We start from the raw sequence: 20,228 nt of genomic DNA, 5'->3' as shown, positions 1-20,228 counted from the left end.
ACTTTGGCACAGTTCTGTTAGCGATTGCCACTTCTGCTTGTTTATCTAAATAATAATCTCAAATACACCAGTCCAAAAAAGTGTTACACAGAGCAGTATCTGCTCTAGAAATCCTTAACTTTACTACTAACTAGGCAAAGCTCTTCACAGGGTGATGAAAAAAGTTAAACAAAGACCCATTGGAGACAGATCATATTTAGTAGTTGGTATTTCATAACAGTTTATTCTTCTTTTTGTTTTGACCCATTTAACAGACTTAAGATCATATTTAAGATAGACGCAGATATTCTTATTTACACCAGCTGAAGACCTCGCCCCGAGTTTGCTGACTAAAAGGCTGTGCAACAGAAATTGTCCTTTTAATCCAGCCTGATTTGTTTATTTATGAATTTGTGAGTTTATCCTCTGCCTCTGTAAGGTTATCACAGCATAGTCCAGTTTACAGCTTGGAGACTGGATGCAGCCCATGGGCCGTTTCCACCGAGTTTATCTTCTTGTTCTCTCCTGCCCTACACCAGAGGAGATGAAGAATAGCTAAACAAGTGCTGCCCAATACTCCATTTCCTTCTGCCACAGCTCCAAGCAGAGCTGGTCTCCTGCTAACATGAAGCAATTTCTCAGAACTGACAGAACTACCAGAACTACCAGGGCTGGGAAATTCCCTCTTGTCAGCTGCTGCAGTAGATTCGCCCTCCCCTGCTTTGCTTCAGCAGAAGTGGCAACAGTTTGGGTTGCACAGAAGCTGATGTTCAGCCATCAGCTACCATAGAGCCTAGGTTATGCATAACAGGTGCAGGAGGTCTTCTGCAACAAATGCAGAAAAATGGGTTGTACAGCTCCTGCAATTGCTAAAGTGGAACCAGCATAATTTCATTTTAAGGAGCTCATGTGTGAATTGCTCTGAAAATTTAAAGCACTAGAAAAGAAAGGAATAATAAGTTTCTACATTGTCATATGCTAAATAATACTGCATAAATCCAAGAGGATCACTTAATCCAAATGAGTTAACTGCGGTATTTTTCTTTATGCATTAGTCCTTCATTAATCATTCTAACGCAAACAGCTTAGAATAGCACCTTATTGGTCTGAAGATAACAGTGAAAAACTGTTTGGCAGCCTTTTCTAGGAGTATGCCCTAAAGGAACTTTGCTTAACCAAATGTCACTGCATATTTTAATATTGATTTGCTCTTTGTAAATCACAGTCTTTAAAAGTGCTAAGCATTTTGTTTTGATCTCATGACAGAACAAGTTTGATAACGCCCACCAAAGAAATATGAAGGCCTTGTATTACAGTAAATGATAAAGAAAGGCCAAGTCCGTCTTGGTTCAAGGATTGCTTGGTTCTGCCATTGTTAACTAAATGAATCTGTGCATGGTTAGATTAGAAGTCAGCAGTAAATGAAACTAGTTTGGGAATTGTTGTGAGTCTGAATTAATTTTACAGTCCCTCCCATCTGGCCTTTGTGTTCCCTTGCATATGAGATCCAAATCCTGTTCTTGAAAATCTCAGTTACTTTAAACACTTGTTGCATTGAAAGAAATAAGAAAGAATCTTAAAGGTCAGATCAGCTGTTTTTACTTTTATTTAGGACACTCTGAAAATCAGGGACTCTCTATGGAATGGGTAATTTTAATCTGATGTTGGTATAGTAGAACTCCGCAATAGCAATGTGTCCTTAACTGGATCATCTTATTCTTCAGTACTACTTTTACCACGATGAGTGGAATGTCTTCAATTGCTCGTTAAAGAGCAATATCACAGCAAACAGATGCAAATGTTTAGAATATTTTTGTGATTTTGTTATGAATTTAGAGTAGGTATTTTAAGTAAGCTACATATATTTAGTGATTCAGACTACCAGCTGAAAGCACTATTTATTGCTTTTACAAATTATTTTCCTTTTCTTGTATGTTGTTTTATAGACCTAATCTGTCATGATCTTCTTGAGCAGTGAGGTAACCTTCTACAGTGAAAAAAGGTTAAATTTCAAACACATTTTAATAGTCTTTGTGTGGATGTGAACAAAGGTAGATAGTAACAGAACATCGTATTCAAAAAGGAAAGCAGTACGCATTTTGAAGGATCTTTGCAGGAAATGATAATAAAGGGTATGGATTTTAAAGAGAAGTTTGGAGGCCATAAAAGGGAAAAATACTGTAAGACCATTCAAAACAAACTGATGATGGTTAGTTCTGAGGCAGAGAAATGGACTAAAAAGCAGAACGGAAACAATTTGGGAGAGAAATGAGAGTGTGAGCAGGAGCAAGATTTGGTAGGGATTAGATGACGAGAAGGAAAAGATTGAAATTCATGTTAAGAGTAATTCAACCTAGCTTATTTTCCATTGCAAAAAGCCTTTAACATTTTGTTCTGTTCTACAGAAATTCCCATGCTGCCATTATCATTGTAGCATTTGAGTTCACTAGTGGGCAATACGTGTCAAATATCTCGTGTGTAGTTCATTCCTTCCTTTTGACCTCTCAGGTGGAGGAGTAATTGCACAGGTGAATGTTTTGTTTTGGTGGTGTTTCCTGGCTTGGTTGTTTCTAAGCTATAGAGAGAGACAGTTTATATTTAGGTTATATCTATGCACAAGCTGGTTTTTGCACTTACGCTAGAGATGGGAGGTGTGAAGGGGAAGCAGGAAAGGAAAGGAAAAGGGGGGGGGGGGGGAAGGGAAAAGTCTGTGTTATATAATGGAGAATAGTGAGATTTGTGATGGTTCTTCAGTCCTGAGGGACTTTATTTAACAGTCTGTGTGTGGCCATCTGGACATTTGGGTTCCTGCACAAAAAAAAAAAAAACAAACAACTTTTTATCTTCCTGCTCAAATGAACTCTAAACCTAAGAGTTAGAGTCAATTATTGTACACCTTTGGCACAATTTGCCTGGGGGACCTAGTTAATGTATTAAGTATCCCTGCCTTTGAGGGTATAGTCCTCTTAAAAGACTGAGGTAGTGACCAAACCCCGTTGACTTAGGTTAAATAGCATAGTCACAACACTAAGAAAATATAGTCACATAATGGGAAATTAGGAGATTGAAAAAAATGCTTTATGTTTCTTATGGGGTATGAAAATATCTGGATTAGAAAGGAGTATGGAGAGGTCTCTGAGGCCATTCTACTGCCTTCAGGCAGGACCAAACATACTTAAGCCATTCCTGACATATGTTATTTTGAGTTGTTCTTAAAATACCTTTTACCACTAATGAACCTCATTGCTTCTTTGCCTGTTCCCGGTGGACATTTTAAATAGTTTGTAGCCTTCCTGTTTCCAACAACTTTTTGTACAGTTGAAAATCAGCCATTTCTCACTTCTGCTGAATATGGTGTGAGGATTTCTTCATGGGTCTTTCCTATCACTCTCCTGTTTATAACTGCATTATGAGAGCCCTTTTATTTTTCTTCTTTTTTTTTGTTTTTCTTGATGACAATAGTATGGTGAGTTGACTTAGGATCATTGTACCACATGTGGAATTCCCCAGATCCCTTTTTGAGGAATTGCTGTCTGGCCAGACTCTGCCCCCCAGGCACCGGTCTTTCCTACCTCAGTGTCAGACTTCTCACATCCTCTAGTTGTATTAAATGTCTTGTATTTCATTCTACTTTCCATATGTATTTTCTGTTTATAATCTGCAGTCCTCAAAAGAGCAGACTCTCCCAGTTTCATGCCTTCATGCAGAAGAAACACCTCATATCAGTCCCAATTCATTTGATACAGGCACTTCCCCATATGTTTCTGGCAGAGGCAGGGGGGCTTAGGCCAGATATCTCATCCTGCTCCTGGTTGCCATATTTGCTTGGGACTCACAGACCTTTCCCTATGATCTGACATCTGTATATTCACTCACGTGATGGGGGAAAGACCCTTAGTAAAGATGGAAGTTGGAAGGAGCCTGATTGACAGTAAAATAATATGTCTGAAAGATAGTGCTGTTCTTGGTTACTCCAAAGATGCATTTGGGAAAAAACAGTGTTTGCTGCAGACTATGTGAGCATCCTGTTCCCAGTTTCCTCTCTTGGACGGTCTAGGGGTGGGGAGAAGCTTAGGGGTTTACGAGATATTTGTATGTAGCATCTCTGAGGAAGTGTTAAAGCTTCAGGCAATGTTAAACCTTCAGTGCATGGATAGACCATTTGTATTCCTTGTGCAAAGTATATCTGGGCAGACAGCGAGGAAAAAAGTGTAACATACAGTTTTCCCTCATCCTGCTGGAAGATCAGAGTTGCAATCTATAGTTTTAAAACATAGACAGTTGATTAAAACAGATTTGTTAGAAATAACTTTAACCAGAGTTGACTATGGGTAAAGTGTAAAAGAGGCCAGTTTTCCAAGTGGTGGTTTGGAGAAATACCGTATATACTTTTAATAAGGAGGGCGTTGTTGAACATCAGCAGGAAAGGAGTGGAATGGCATGGGTTTTATTTAGGAGTGGAAATTTAGTCTATTTCTTTGGTCTGTGTTGTGGAGGATTGTCGTGGTTTAGGCCAAATCTGCTACTGGGGACCTGGGGAACCCCAGATGGGACTGACAGATGCTCCCCTCTACACCTCTTCAAAGAGAGAGGCAGAGGAGGGAAAAAGAGACTTATGAGTTTAGAAAGAACTAAACTACTTTAATGAAATATTAATAATAAAATAAAAAGAAATAATGAAATATATACAAAACGGTATCAAGCTCCTGAGATGACAGTCACGTCACCGGCTGGCACTGGGGCAGTCCCAGGCTGGACTCAGTGACGGACGGGAACTGGATTCTGGATCTGCATTCAGGATCGGGATCAAAGGCAGACGAACAGAGTCCTCCTCAGACGTTGGACATTGAAGGAAGAGAGAGCTGACCCTTTGATCCCTCAGCTTTTATACTGAGCATGAGGCAGATGGGATGGAATACCCTGTTGGTCAGTTTTGGGTCACCTGTCCTGTCTACTCCTCCCTGCAGGTGGGACCCTACTATGCTTTTCCGCTTCCGACCCTCCAACAGGGCACATAGCAAAGTTGGTTGGCCTTGGGTGTTATAGCAATAAGTATAAGCAAGAGCCTCTCTGCATACCATGCCTGGGCATCAGCTATAAACAATTGGTCTTATCACTCTGAGAGAGTGAACACTGTCTGCACTATATGCAGTTAATTTCGGTAGTTAGAAGAGGCCCAGCTAAGAAGCGAAGTTACTGAACAAAATTGGTTCTGTTTTACCTCAAACCAGGACATTACACCCCTTATTCCATACCATTTGCATCTTGCTCAGATTACTATTACTTTTATCTATCAAATCTACACACACATAGATATATATCTATAATATGGATACATGCAGGTGACTTATCTATGATTTATGTTTATATACAAAAGTTTAAGTCAATTTAGTTCATGATTGCAGGATCTCATCTCAGGGCAGAAAAAAAGGTATGTAATTCATTCTGGTTTGTGCCCATGGGTAGCATGTCCATCTCGAAGGGCTTGCTGGACGCCACTTGATGAAGCTAGCTCAGGTTTCATCAGCACTGTGTTATTCTGAAAAACACTTATCGAACACTTAGTATTATGTAGCAATTAACATCATACATCTCAGAACTGAGTATTCTCACCAAGGGTTAAATTCCCTTGGGGTACACATTGAACTTCTCCATCCTTCAGCATCACCCACCAAGTACATCCAGGTCCTTGAGCAAAAACAATCCCATGAATGGGATTCCTTTTGCCTGAAGCGGGAAAAACCCAAACAATTTTCCCTAAAAAATTCCTTTCATGCACCACAGGGACTTTATCACCTTCTGCAGTATGTAAAAGGTCTGACTGAGCAGGATCAGCTTGATTGATGGATCTCCTGGTGTTATCTAACAAGGTGGCTGGCTCTAAATGCTAGTCCCAGTTTTTAAAGGTTTCACCCCCTATTGCTTTTAGGGTGGTTTTTAGCAGTCCATTGTCTCACTCAATCTTCCCAAAAGCTGGTGCATGATAGGGGATGCGATATATCCACTCAATGCCATGCTCTTTTGCCCAATTACTTGTAAGATTGTTTTTAAAATGAGTCCCATTGTCTGACTCAATTCTTTCTGGAGTGCCATGTCGCCACAAGACTTGCTTTTCAAGGCCCAGGATGGTATTCCTGGCAGTGGCATGGGGTACGCCATAGTTTTCCAACCATCTGGTACTTGCTTCCATCATTGTAAGCGCATAGTGCTTACCCTGGCGAGTTTGAGGGAGTGTGATGTAATCAATTTGGCAAGCCTCCACATACTTATATTTCAGCCATCGTCCTCCATACCACAAAGGTTTTCACCCTTTAGCTTGCTTGATTTCGGCACATGTCTCACAGTCGTGGATAACCTGCGCAATAGCGTCCATGGTTAAATCCACCCCTCAGTCACGGGCCCATTTATATGTTGCATCCCTTCCTTGATGACCTGAAGTGTCATGGGCCCACCGAGCTAAGAATAGTTCACCTTTATGTTCCCAATCCAAGTCTGCCTGGAAAATTTTAGCAGCCTGATCCGCCTGCTGATTGTTTTGATGTTCCTCAGTGGCCCAACTCATGGGTACGTGGGCATCCAAGTGACATACCTTACCTTTACGACTAGGTTCGCTAGCCGGTCAGCAATGCCTTACCACAGCTCAGCGGCCCAGATGGGTTTACCTCTGCGCTGCCAGTTGCTCTGCTTCCACTGCTTTAACCATGCCCCCCAGAGCATTTGCTGCCATCCATGAGTCAGTATAGAGATTGGCCACTTTTCTCGTTCAGCAACATCTAACACCAGCTGGATGGCTTTTACCTCTGCAAACTGACTCGATTCACCTTGTCCTTCAGCAGCTTCTGTGACTCGTCGTGTAGGACTACACACAGCAGCTTTCCACCTTTGATGTTTTCCTACAGTATGACAAGACCCATGAGTAAACAGAGCATACTGCTTCCCATTATCTGAGATCTCATTATATGGTGGAGCTTCCTCAGCACATGTTACCACCTCTTCTGATGGCATCCCAAAGTCTTTGCCTTTGGGCCAATTCTACTTCTACAATTCCTGGGCGATTTGGGTTTCCTATTCAAGCTCGCTGTGTGATTAAGGCAACCCGCTTACTCCAGGTAGCATCAGTGGCATGATGAGTAGAAGGAACTTTACCCTTGAACATCCAGCCCAGTACTGGTAATTGGGGCGCCAGGAGGAGCTGTGCCTCAGTACCAATTACTTCTGAAGCAGCTCTAACTCCTTCATATGCTGCCAAGATTTCTTTCTCAGTTAGAGTATAGTTGGCCTCGGAGCCTTTATAACCTCGGCTCCAGAATCCCAGGGGTCGACCTCAAGTCTCCCCTGGTGCTTTCTGTCAAAGGCTCCAGGTACGGCCATTGTCCCCGGCTGCGGTATAGGGCACATTTTTAATGTCCCATCCAGTTCGGACTGGTCCAAGGGCTACTGCATGCACAATCTCTTGTTTAATTTGCTCAAAGGCTTGTCCTTGCTCAGGGCCCCACATAAACTCATTTTTCTTTTGAGTCACTTCATAGAGAGGTTTCACAATCTGGCTATAACCTGGAATATGCATTCTCCAGAAATCCACAACACCTGAAAAGGCTTGTGTTTCCTTTTTGTTAGTAGGTGAGGACATAGATGTTACTTTGTTAATTTTATCCATTGGGATATGGCGATGCCCATCTTGCCACTTAGTTCCCAAGAATTGGATTTCTTTTGCAGGTCCCTTGACCTTACCTCTTTTAATAGCAAAACCTTCTTTCAGAAGAATCTTAATTATTTTCCTACCTTTCTGGAAAACTTCTGCTGAGTTACCCCACACAATGATGTCATCGATGTATTGTAGGTGTTCTGGAGCTCCACCCTTCTCCAGTGCAGTCTGGATCAGTCCATGGCAAACAGTAGGGCTGTGTTTCCACCCCTGGGGCAGTCGATTCCAGGTGTACTGGACACCCCTCCAGGTGAAAGCAAACTGTGGCCTGCACTCTGCTGCTAAAGGAATAGAGAAAAAGGCATTAGCAATGTCAATTGTAGCATACCATTTGGCTGCCTTTGACTCCACACTGAAGTTCTAGCATGTCTGGCACAGCAGCACTCAGTGGTGGTGTGACTTCGTTCAGGCCACGATAGTCTACTGTTAGTCTCCGGTCCCCATCAGACTTTCGCACTGGCCATATAGGGCTGTTAAAGGGTAAGCGAGTTTTGCTGATCACTCCTTGGCTCTCTAGCCGGCGAATCAGGTTATGGATGGGAATCAGGGAGTCTTGGTTGGTGCGATACTGTTGTCAATGCACCGTGGCAGTAGCAATTGGCACCTGCTGATCTTCAACCCTCAGCAGTCCCACAACAGAAGGGTCATCTGAAAGACCGGGTAAGGTAGAAAGCTGAGTAACATCCTCAGTCTCTACAGCTGCTATACCAAAAGGCCACCCTTTTAGGTCTTTAAAATACTATGCCAAGGATGCACGGAGCATCTGGACCAGTAACATTGGGATGTTTCTCCCATTTATTCCCAGTTAGGCTCACTTTGGCCTCTAATACAGTCAGTTCTTGAGATCCCCATGTCACTCCAGAAATAGTGACAGTTTCTGCCCCTTTATGATTCGATGGCAATAGGGTGCACTGTGCACCAGTGTCCACCAGGGTTTTATACTTTTGTGGCTCTAATGTGCCAGGCCATCGAATCCACACAGTCCAATAAATTCGGTTGTCCCTCTCCTCCTCCTGGCTGGAGGCAGGGCACCTCTAATGTTGACAGTAGTACCTACGATTATCAGATCAGTTCCTACCTGGTCTGTAGGATCGCCTACCGTAGGTCAGAGCAGCCTTCCTCCTGTAAGAACCCTTTCTTCTCTCTGCTTTACTTAGCAGCTCAAGCACCCCTGCCTGTATGGTTGAGATAGGTTCTCCATCCCACTTCCTCATGTCCTCTCCAAAGTTGCAGAGGCAAAGACACAGAAAACTCAGAATCTGTTCGATTAGTCTTGAGTCAGAGGGTGTTTTTTTCCTGAGCAGGAAGGTGTTTTTTCTTAGCAGCTGCAACATGGGTCTGTGGAGGGAAAGAAAGGAGTTTCTCCTCCACCTTGGCTAGTTTATCAAACAGTTTATCAGTTTGCTCAACTATTTTCTGGGTCATTTGCTCTATTTTCTCAGTCATTTTCTCGGTGGTCACAGTCAGCTTTTCCTCAGCTGCCACAGAGAAGGGACGAGAGAGACTGTCTTCATACTGTCATACCTTATTAACCACTTCATTTACAGTTGGTGTGTCGGTATCAGATCCTCCCCAGACCATTGTTGACAATGTGTGGGAATACGTTGATGGTGCACTTTGTACAAACTTTTTTAGCATAGATCTTTTGCATGGCATTTCATCAGGGTCTACAATCACTTGCCCATCACTATAAATCACCTCTCGCACAGCCAATTCTCTCAGGTACTTAGTACCTTTTTCCATGTTGGTCCCTTTACTTGGACGGCATTCGATATCGTCCTTAAAGGGATACCTGCACTTTATGGCTGACACCAGTCGCCTCCAGAGACTGACAGTGTTTGTTTTTCTCCCAATCTCTTTATCAATACCTCCATCCTTGGCCAGGTTTCCCAATTGCCTAGCTTCTCTGCCATCTACGTCTATGGTATCTGCCCCACTATCCCAGCATTGGAGCAACCAGGAGATAAGCGTTTCACCTTCATGTTGGCTAAAGTCCTTCCTGAAGAAAACCCCAACAAATTATTCTAGAAGGTACAGTTACAATATTTAAGACAAAAGGAGGTGAAAGTCTATGAGTCGGCTCCTACCACAGCTGAAAGCAAGACAAAAATATCTATACCAATTATGGAGGAATATTAGCTATATTCCTAAGATTAAATATTCTAGTGAATCAGCAAATAACAAAGAAATTAAGGAATAGCAATTTCTTAGGACAGTAACAGAGTAAGCAGAATACACCAAAACTAATTAGATAATAATTGAGAAGACAGCCCTATTTCACAATGCTAACATGTCATAATGCAGCCCTAAAAAATCCCAAACCAAAAGAAGAAGCATAGTTTTGCATTTTTAGGTGACAGAGTTAACCTCAAGTAATTTAACAAAGGGAAAGACAAAGACCCAGATCACTAGACACCTATTAACCTCACTTTAGCAGTTTTACTAAGCTTTTGAAGAAATGAAGGAAAGAGTAATTAAACCTGGAAGTAAATGGAAGGTAGAGTAAAATGCAGCAGATGTTTATCAACAGTCGATTGTTCAGGATTAACCTGATCTCCTCCTCTGATAAAGTATAGTAGTTTCTTCTCAAACAGGAGAAATGCAGTAGATCTAGTTTGTCAGATGTTAATAAAACACTTGATATACTGTAATTATGGAAATTATTAACTAAACCAGGGAAGATGAGGTTTGAGAGAGGAATTGCAAAGTGAGTTGTGAACTGGCAAATGGAATTGCCTCACAACTTACACTGACGGGTTAACAGCTGGCTGAGAGATTAGAGTTGCTCAGAGATCAGTGCCAGAGCTGATCCTGTTTAATGCTTAGACCTTGGCTCAAAATTAGGAATATCTTGACAAAATGTGCTGATCATAGAGATTCAGCCTAGAAAAATAAGCAAAAAGATTTGGATGACACCATGGAAGTTATAGTACAGAATAATGCTGTTGATAACAATAACAGAAATTTCAGTATAAAGATAGAGCTCGTTGGTTAGAAGTGAGTGAAGACAAGGATGGGAAAGTACTGAAGGTATTTAATGTATTCAGCAATCTCAGGATGACTTTGAGCCGCTATGCAGAGGTGGTAAGGAAAATGGTATATATCAAGCAAAATAATTTCAGTAGAGAGATACAAAAATGTTGATCAACTCTGGATTCACAAAACATTGGTAAGACCTCCTCCAGAATACTCATTAGATCACAAGTGCAAGCGGGGAGAGCTTTGAGGAAGAACAATAAAAAAATCTCTTTTCCAGCAGGAGACTTGTGTTCATAAAAATACCAGCTGAGAGAAGTTATGATTGCTTCTACAAAGTTATCAGATCGCATCCCAAAGATGAACAGAAGTTGTTTTAAGACACAAGTGAATGTTACCAAATAAAATACCAGGCAAAACAGCATCTGTAAACTCTCTATGGATAATTTTCAGGGTAGAAATTATAAGAAAGTGTATCACACTTGAATGTATGAAGTTACAGACTTGCCTTTCAGAAGGTGCCATAGAGCAAAAAAGTTCCCAAAATGGAGTTAACAAGATTTTGAAAGCAGTAGTACTTAAAATATAGGTGTCCACAATGGGAAGGAACACAGCTTGGTGACTAGGAACTTACTTCCAGTTCTCTGTTTTGTGGCAGCTTCTCACTTCAGATCCTGGTTCAAAGTGTGGTTTGAAGGTTTGGGGTTTTTTTATGTAATGCAGCCTTCTTGCTAAAAGGAGACTAAAGAATGGAGTTGCCTAGAAACATAGTCTTTTAATACAAATGAACTGCAAATAGAGCATGCATTGGTTTTGAGTGTATGCATTTTGTGTATATACTAAATGAAAGTGGATAAACGATATGATAGCATATGCTTAAATAATTTTAAAAATACATATTTCTTAGCAAGATGTATACAGAAATACATAGGTAAGGTACCTTCTATCTTACCATTATTTGTACCTTACCCTCACTCTATGGTAAGAAAAGTGTTTGAAAGATAATGGAGTTTACAGTTAAAAATTATATTCCTCTTGATATCTCTACTGAATTCAAAAGGGTTTTTTTTTTCAGTTTTTTCATTCTGGTTACCTAAAATTTCCTGTATACTCTATTATATAGGTTAAGATTTGTCCAAAAAGTGGACACATGAGCAGCAGGTTGTGTTACAGAAGTTTGCTAATGAATTTAATAGAAAATAAATCTTATAATTGTATCTGATAAAATAAAGTAACAGAAAATTGAGGGTGAAGGGAGGGCTTAAGGAAATGATCCTATAGCCTGATTTAAACTCCAGTTAGGACTAATCTTAAGATATTGTTTGCTTCTTATTTCTAACTACATCATATTAAGAACAGGGAAAAGCAAAGGAGTAAAAAAAGAAATTTTGCAGATGCAGAGCAGGCTACTCCAGCCATCCTACTAGAAGTATAAAATCAACATCAAGGAGTTTGCTGAATATCTCTGGTTTTATGACTTAATATGCTCCATTAAATGATACACATAAATATCTGTTTTTCATATTTCCCTAGATTAAGTCATTTACCTCAGTTATATAGTCAATAATGCAGTATCTTTACTAGTTATGGTACAATAAAAGTAAGTTACACCACACTAAAATGTGAAATTAGTTGCTGGCTTTAAGTGTGACACTTCATATAAATAGCTGACAAAATTCACATAGAAAAATGTTTAGTTTGGTCATTGGTAAAATACTTCTAAAGTACTGTGTGTTCAAATGTAAATGTAGAAGAAAATACATCAAAAGCAGTTATTTTGAAAGGCTGGAAAAATACAAAATCATATTCAGATTTAGGAACTTTTGTAGATGTTTATATCCTTGAAAAAAAGTTACTTTTGTGAGATCATTTTTTAAATATCACTGCTGTCTGCTTTCCCTACTCTTTTACCCACCTGCTATGGATTCATATAGATTGTTAATTGTCTGGGTGGTTAGAAATGTGCTATTATATGCTCTTGTTTTTCTTCTGTGATGTTGAGAACACAACAGAAAGTCATCGCCTATTAGCTGAATAGCAGTAATCAGCTCTATCTGTTCATTTAGCCTGCCACACTACAAAGCTAAATGAATTCACTTAAACCATGTTGAAAACATAATTTATTGAACTGTGAAAATTTCCTCAGGTAGTTTCTCTGTATTTTGCTGTGACAAAAAAAAATATTAAATCCTCTTTTTCTTGCTTTAGAAGAGCATTTCTTTGAGCACTATTTTTAACCAAGCCAGTATTTTCTGATCTTTTAGAAAAAGAAAGAATGGGTAGCCTTGAATGCTACAGTCTGATATAGGATGTAAGATATCTATATTGTCCATATTCTGAGGTACTTGTGCTGGCTTGCATAAAACCAAAAATCTTTTATAACTGTGAGTACACAATGTTCAAGTCTCTAATGCATGTCATGACATAGGTTATTCTTGGGTGTTGAGTCATGTATGCCAATGCTGTTAATTGGAACCTGAGGCGATAGGAGACAATAAGCTTATTGGGAGTTCACCCAGACATTTTCAGTTTTAACACATTGCAAGATAGGAAAGGAAAGGAAAGGAAAGGAAAGGAAAGGAAAGCTGTCCTTGGTTGTTATTTGACAGAGTATTGTTAACTATCACAGGAATATGATGAACATCAGATTTATCTTAGAAATAGAGAGACCTAATTTGTAATGCATTTATGAAAATATTTTAATTTGTTTGTCTAATAGGGGGTCTCCTAATTTTCATTTTTAATGTCAAAATAAAAAAGTGTAGTTCATAAATTATATTTGACCAACTCAACATGAAAGGAAAGCTCCTTTAGTTCTTGATCAAAAATGCAGAGCCTGTACTGAGTCTGACGGTAATGAATTTAATAAGATAAAAAAAGATTCTTTGAAATGATATTTCAAAGTCCTGTCAAAGAAAAGAAATTTAATAGTTTCAAAGGTGAAAGTACATGGTAATTCCCATTTTTAACTATCTTTGATAGAAAAGAAACTGGCCAAACTCAAATCTTTGCAATCACATTTAGATAATATTTCAAACAATAAATATATGTTCTGCTATAACTTTGTTTTTTGCTGTTCCATTTTTTCTTTTGCATTCTTTCCACTCTCCAGCAACAGTGTAGCTGGAGAAGAAGAGCAGGTGGGTGGGAGAAAGGTGAACAACATTTGCCACAAATCCACATGAAGAAAAAATGTTTACAGCTTTTATACTGAAGCCTATTGTTTGTTTTAATAATGCAGCATTAGTCATTTCCATCCTAGCCAGCAGACAATCTGCCTCCCCTTTATTCCATTGCTGGCAACAGAAAGATAAATAGCAACTCACTGGCATTCTTTCTTTAACTTTCAGTCAGTTGTGGTCCTGGAATCCTTGAGGCATGACACCACCTTCACAGCAGGAGGAGGTGTGACTTGTGATGTTCTTTTTGTTTTGACAGCTGGGTACCACTTGTACGTAGCTTAGAACTCTAATTTATGATGGGTGAATGTATTCCACCCTAATTGCACTTTTTTGCTGTTTGTAAAAGGGCTGCAGCAGAGCCTTGATGAATCATCTTTTGTGTAGTTGTGTGTTCAGGTATAAATTCTGTTAACCTGCCTAAAATAACAAGGATTAATTACCAGGCAAGGACATGATACACTGCTTGGGCAGCTCACAATTTAGCTGTGTGTAAATCTTGATGCTCATTTAGGTTTTTCTTTCTGTTTTCACATCTCGTCCTGACAGGTGTGTGCCCAATCACTGTGAACATGGTGGCAAATGCACCCAGACGTGGGACAGCTTCAAGTGCACTTGCGATGGAACTGGATACAGTGGCGCCACTTGTCATAACTGTAAGCCATCCTGCAGTTTCAAAATTGCAGTGGAGTAGGGAAGATACTGATGTCTTTTGGTTGAGATAAAAAGTCAAAGTCTTCCTCCCTAGTGTTGACTTAATCATACTCCTCCTTATCTACACAGGGATGTATCTATATAGCACTGTGCTGCACCATGCAAGGGACCAAAACAGTACAGCTGTCTTAGTTGGGTGTACTGAGCAAACACATTCTCAGAAATTGCACCCTTGGGTTTCAAATGGAGACAGTGAAATCTCCCTTGGGTTGCTGGGGAGAGCTGCTGACCTTTAATAGAGAGCTGTTGGTTCAGGTTGCTAATCCTGAAATATGTTTATATACTGATTATTGGCGATTCTAAAATCAAATTATTTACTCTGTTGTTATGAGCTTCTCAAATAAGAATACTTCCTAGGAACTCCACGTGCCCTACACTATTAAAGCACAGAAAGGAGAGAGAAAGGTACAGTTGCTCTTTTTATAGGTTCTGAACAATGTGTGCTGAGTCAATGGCATGTGTCTTCTGTTCCCCCTCTCATATGCTAAAAGTGGTATTTTCATCTGTGACGTGTATGCTGAAATATCTAGAAGATGCAGAAAAGTTTCAGAAAATTTACCACATTTAGATAATATTTCAAACAATGAATATATGTTCTGCTATTTTTTTTTTTTTGCTGTTCCACTTTCTCTTTTGCGTTCTTTCCACTCTCCAGCAACAGTGTAGCTGGAGAAGAAAAGCTTCAGTCCTTACTTTTCTCCCTTTTTTCTTTAGCAAACAACCTCTTAATATTGAGGAGAGTGTAAAAATGCTTCTGAACAGGTGAAGGGTTAAAATTGAAGCCAGGATTTATAGAGATAAATTTATATTACTTTACTATTTACCTTACCTACAGCTGTGTAAAATTTTATGAAGACAATTGTAGAATTCTTTCATTTTTAACCGGGACAACCCGAAACAATGAGAAAATTTTGACAATTCACAGTTGTCTGGATTTCAACAAAACACTATTCTATTTTTAAACATTTTATCAATGTAAGAGGGAATGTATTTTATATAATAACTATTAATGCATATATATGTATTGAATGACAAAGCTACTGAACTGATAAAACCGAAAGAGTTAAATGGCAAATGAATGTTTATTAAAGAGAGATAGTTGAAGTACCAAAGTTTGGAGGAGAAATTTCCTGGGCAGCCCTTTTTCCACTAAGAGTGAATGTGCATAGTGATGGCGTGGTTGCATCTAAACTTGGGAAAGAAAATATGGAATTTACAATGAAGTAGTATTTCAGTGAAACAAATTAAAAAAATTCATATATTTTTAGAGCTTTGGATGATCTCTTACAGCCACTTGGAAAATACGATTCCTATGCATGTGATAGGCTGTTAAGATATTTAACTGCAGAAATGGAGGCTCAGTTAAGTAAGTGTGTTTCATCTAGTGAGCCTCTGAAAATAAGTATGATCTATTACAGGAAACTATGATTTTGGATCCAACAGCTGCCAGAGGTGAGACTGCTGCAGCTGCATGCCCCCAGGTCTAACCAGCAGCGAGGCTGCAAATGTATACCCAATAGGCATATGTCCACAGAGCCCATATACACCACATACACATACACAGACTCCACAGTTGCTGATGCCTAGATGCTGGATGGCCCAGCAGGGTATTATTTGGGCTCCCCCTCCTGCCATTGTCTGTCTGTGCTCCTTTGGGGGTGTGCAGACAAGTTTTTAACATATTAGCTAACACAGTTTAGAGAAGTAGCAAGGATAAATGAATGGCATCACTTTACTGAAATCACATTTATTGCAAAGGAAAGAAATAATAATCCAAGGAGCTGTGAACGTTTCTCCTAATAGGATTTTCACCTGCTTGTTATGGACAAAACAGTCCAATAAGGCAAGTAAAAAGCACTGCTGGACTGCAGTATCAAAAGGAGGATGGATTTGGAGTATATTGTCCCATCTTTAGCTATGGAATGGATAAAGTGTATGGGATTACAGCTGTCCAGGTCATTTAGAGACATACTATTCAAGAACCTTTACTTTTTTAATTCAGGCAAAGTTTCTAAGTTAGATGGCTAAGTTTTTGTTTAGCTTCATTTTTGTGTTTAAAGAACATAATTTTATTTTTTACTATGTGTGTTGCTATACTTTTAGAAGTCTTTCTTACAAAATGAGGGTGAGCAGAAAGTTATTCACTTGATAGATATCCTGTCAGAATATGTCAAGTCTTATGGCTTTCTAGAGAATAGAATTTAATGGCACAAAAATGAGTGAAAACCAAAAATTACAGCATCAAACTATAGGCTGAGACAACCTTAACTCTGCCTTTATTGAGGAGGCAACAGCTACCGGTATTTACAAGAATATGTTCCAGCATGAGGTATAGCTGCAAATAATGAGGGAATTTGTTGAAGCTTGCCAAAGTTTGTAGTTATACTGTGTGGAGGTCTGAGGCCTCAGCTCTGCTATGATGATACTGACCATATCTGTCCTTTCCTACCTGTGCAGTGTGCGTGTGTATTTGGACATGCTTGGTGTGCTGCCTTTTGCTTTTGAGTTCTGGTGTTTGTGGCAATAGCAGTACAAAAGAGATGCTGGGGGAGGAGGCAAGTTGGAATGATAACTTGTGTGTGCTATAAAAATAGCTGAAAGCAATTTTAAACAGCATTGTGGGTTGTATGAAATGCTGTAAAATTTAGCAGATGTCATGATTCTGTGGAGCAGGAATGTGTTTAAGTGCAGATAGCACTTTTTCAGTCCCGTTTCACTTAAATCATAGAATCGTCTAGGTTGGAAGGCAATATAAGATTATTTTACAAAACAAATGCTGTTATACGCTACAGTAAAAGACAGGTTTCTTTTTCCAATGCATGTTTGTGCAGTGGGTATAGCAGGGCATTTCTCAAAGAGGTTGGAGTCAAGACTATGTTTGTGGGTATTGTAACTCCATAGCTGATGATTTTAATGAGTTTGAGTTTTGATGAGCTTAAAGAAACAAAATAATTCTATGTTACTGAAGGGTTTTTTTTCAGTGAATTGATTTTGGTTTGGTCAGGGAAGTCAACACTTTCCTCAGCTTTTGACCTGAAATAAGGCGAGGCTTTGCAGCCTTGACTGAATTTCAGATCGCGGTTTTAGGTTCCTTTGAAGTTGAAATTCAAAGACAAACTCAAGGTATGAACTCCTTGTAACTGGGAAAAACATTTGCATGAAACCCCTGTGAATCACAATGGCTTTGTTTCGCAAATAATATATTTATAGTATGACAGTGAAAACAACAGTTATTCTAGAAAGACAGAGAGATATGTATTCTGGGGCTGAGACACAGTAGAAACTAGAAACTGAAAATAAACAGCCACAGAAGGAAAAAATTCAAATAAATAAATCTGAAATAACTTTAATTCTTATTCTCTCTCCATTTGTGTAAAACAATTACATGCATTTGCCATTTTAAGATCATGAAATAATTTGCTTTTCAGAATACAGGATTGTTACACCAAGGCACTTCATCTTTTAAAGACACACCAAAATCTTTGAGCTCTGTGTCCACTGTCTTGGTTTTTGTTAGAGGCTTCACCTACCATTCACAGAAAAAGATGTCTCTACTCCACAATAGTTTGTTTCATCCAGCTACAAAAGGGTCCCTGGAGCTCAGTGGCGAATTAACCAAAAATACTGGAAAGTTGTCTCTCTCGTTGCAGAAATCTGCCAGATTTGTTTTGGTGAACTCAGTGCCCAAGGGAATGCTGTGGCCTGGCAAATGTCAGACTAGAGCACTGATTTTTGTCATTAGACAAGACTACAAGATAAATGAATGTGTTTACTTAAAAATAATGATTTACAGTGATGAAACAGTTACAAAATTATTTACAAATTAATTATTAGGGTTATATTGAACACTAAGTATCGTTCTTACTCGTTTTATTGTATAAGATATATTTTAATCCTTGACTAATTAACCTTTACAGCCTACCAAAGGCTGACCTGCTGTGCAGAGTTCTTAAAACGGTATTTTTCCAGAGTCTATTGGTAATTGATTTCTGGAGCCTTTGAGAGAACAGGAGCTCATTTTCCTTATTACTTCTTATCTCCATCATGATTTTCAGGTAACGCTGCTCTGCTGCACTTTGCACGAGTTATAAATCTAGTTTTAGGCTCCAATGTGCTTCCTGCTGTTTACAGCTTCTTTAAAACAGAGTGGTATAAATTTACAAATCGTGTATCAGGATAAATAATGATCATTCAAGCTTCTTTTTCTCAGATTTTTCATAAGTATAGCTCAATACTTGCTTTCTCTAGAATCTGCAGGTAAGAGAAACACAATAAAGGACTGAAGGAGTTTACCATGACTATGATGTATCTACCTACCACCTCCTGCACAAACTTTGTTAGATTTAGGAAGAATCCAGGAGAACCTGATCATCTTTTCCTTCTCTTAATGATTTCCAGCAGCCAAAAAAATCCAATTTGCACTTAAAAGATTAATCTTAATTATATGCATTATTACTCATGAGAGACAAGTTCTATTCTTCTTTAATTTCACCTTCAAACAAACATTGTCCTTACTTTTACAGGAGTACAGCCCCCATTCCTTCAAGAATATTGGACAGGAAAGGGTTTGCTTATAAATCATCAGTTATTTCATAGGCAGGATGAACATCAAGCTCATAATCTGTTGCCTGTTAGTTCTATAAAACTAGTAGGAGAAATACAACCTTACATACTCTTGTCACTAGAAGAATCATAGAATCATAGAATTGTCTAGGTTGGAAGAGACCCTTGGGATCATCGAGTCCAACCATCTACCCTACTCTACAAAGTTCTCCCCTACACCATATCCCCCAACACCACATCTAAACGTCTCTTAAACACATCCAGGGATGGTGACTCAACCACCTCCCTGGGCAGTCTATTCCAATGCTTGACCACTCTTTCTGTGAAAAATTCTTTCCTAATGTTCAGTCTAAATCTCCTCTGTTGGAGCTTGAAGCCATTCCCTCTTGTTCTGTCATTAATTACCTGTGAGAAGAGACCAGCACCAACCTCTCTACAGTGTCCTTTCAAATAGTTGTAGAGAGTGATGAGGTCTCCTCTCAGCCTCCTCCTCCTCAAACTAAACAGTCCCAGCTCCTTCAACCGCTCTTCATATGATTTGTCTGCTAGGCCCTTCACCAGTTTCGTTGCCCCCCTCTGCACTCGCTCCAGCAACTCGAAATCTCTCTTGTATTGAGGTGCCCAAAACTGGACACAATACTCGAGGTGTGGCCTCACCAGTGCTGAGTACAGGGGCACAATCACCTCCCTACTTCTGCTGGCCACGCTATTTCTAATACAAGCCAGGATGCCGTTGGCTTTCTTGGCCACCTGGGCACACTGCCAGCTCATCTTCAGCCGCTTGTCAATTAGAACCCCCAGGTCTCTTTCTGCCAGACAGCTTTCCAGCCACACCTCCCCAAGCCTGTAGCGCTGCATGGGGTTATTGTGGCCCAAGTGCAGAACCTGGCACTTGCCTTGCCCTTGTTGAAACTCATACCATTGATGTTGGCCCAATGATCCAATCTATCCAAGTCCCTCTGTAGAGCTTCCCTATCCTCCTGGGAGTCAACACTCCTGCTTAACTTGGTGTCATCTGCGAACTTGCTGATGATACACCCTACGTCCTTATCAAGATCATCAATAAAGACGTTAAACAGAAATGGTCCCAACACTGAGCCCTGAGGCACACC

General features: G+C 39.6%; 1 protein-coding gene across 1 annotated transcript in view; it reads left to right on the top strand.

The window, feature by feature from the left end:
• CNTNAP2 (contactin associated protein 2) overlaps positions 1-20,228 on the top strand; it is a gene marked incomplete at both ends in the record, with an annotated part of 1,160,915 nt that overhangs the window by 756,076 nt on the left and 384,611 nt on the right. The window contains one exon of the mRNA XM_082479539.1: positions 14,389-14,495. Coding sequence (XP_082335665.1) covers positions 14,389-14,495 — 107 coding nt within the window. The remainder of the gene's footprint in view (positions 1-14,388; positions 14,496-20,228) is intronic.

Source organism: Vanellus vanellus (genome assembly GCF_965231255.1).
Source record: "Vanellus vanellus genome assembly, chromosome: 2".
Taxonomy (NCBI): Eukaryota; Metazoa; Chordata; class Aves; order Charadriiformes; family Charadriidae; genus Vanellus; species Vanellus vanellus.
Note: the sequence above shows the minus strand (reverse complement) of the source record. Positions and strands in the feature narration are given on the sequence as shown.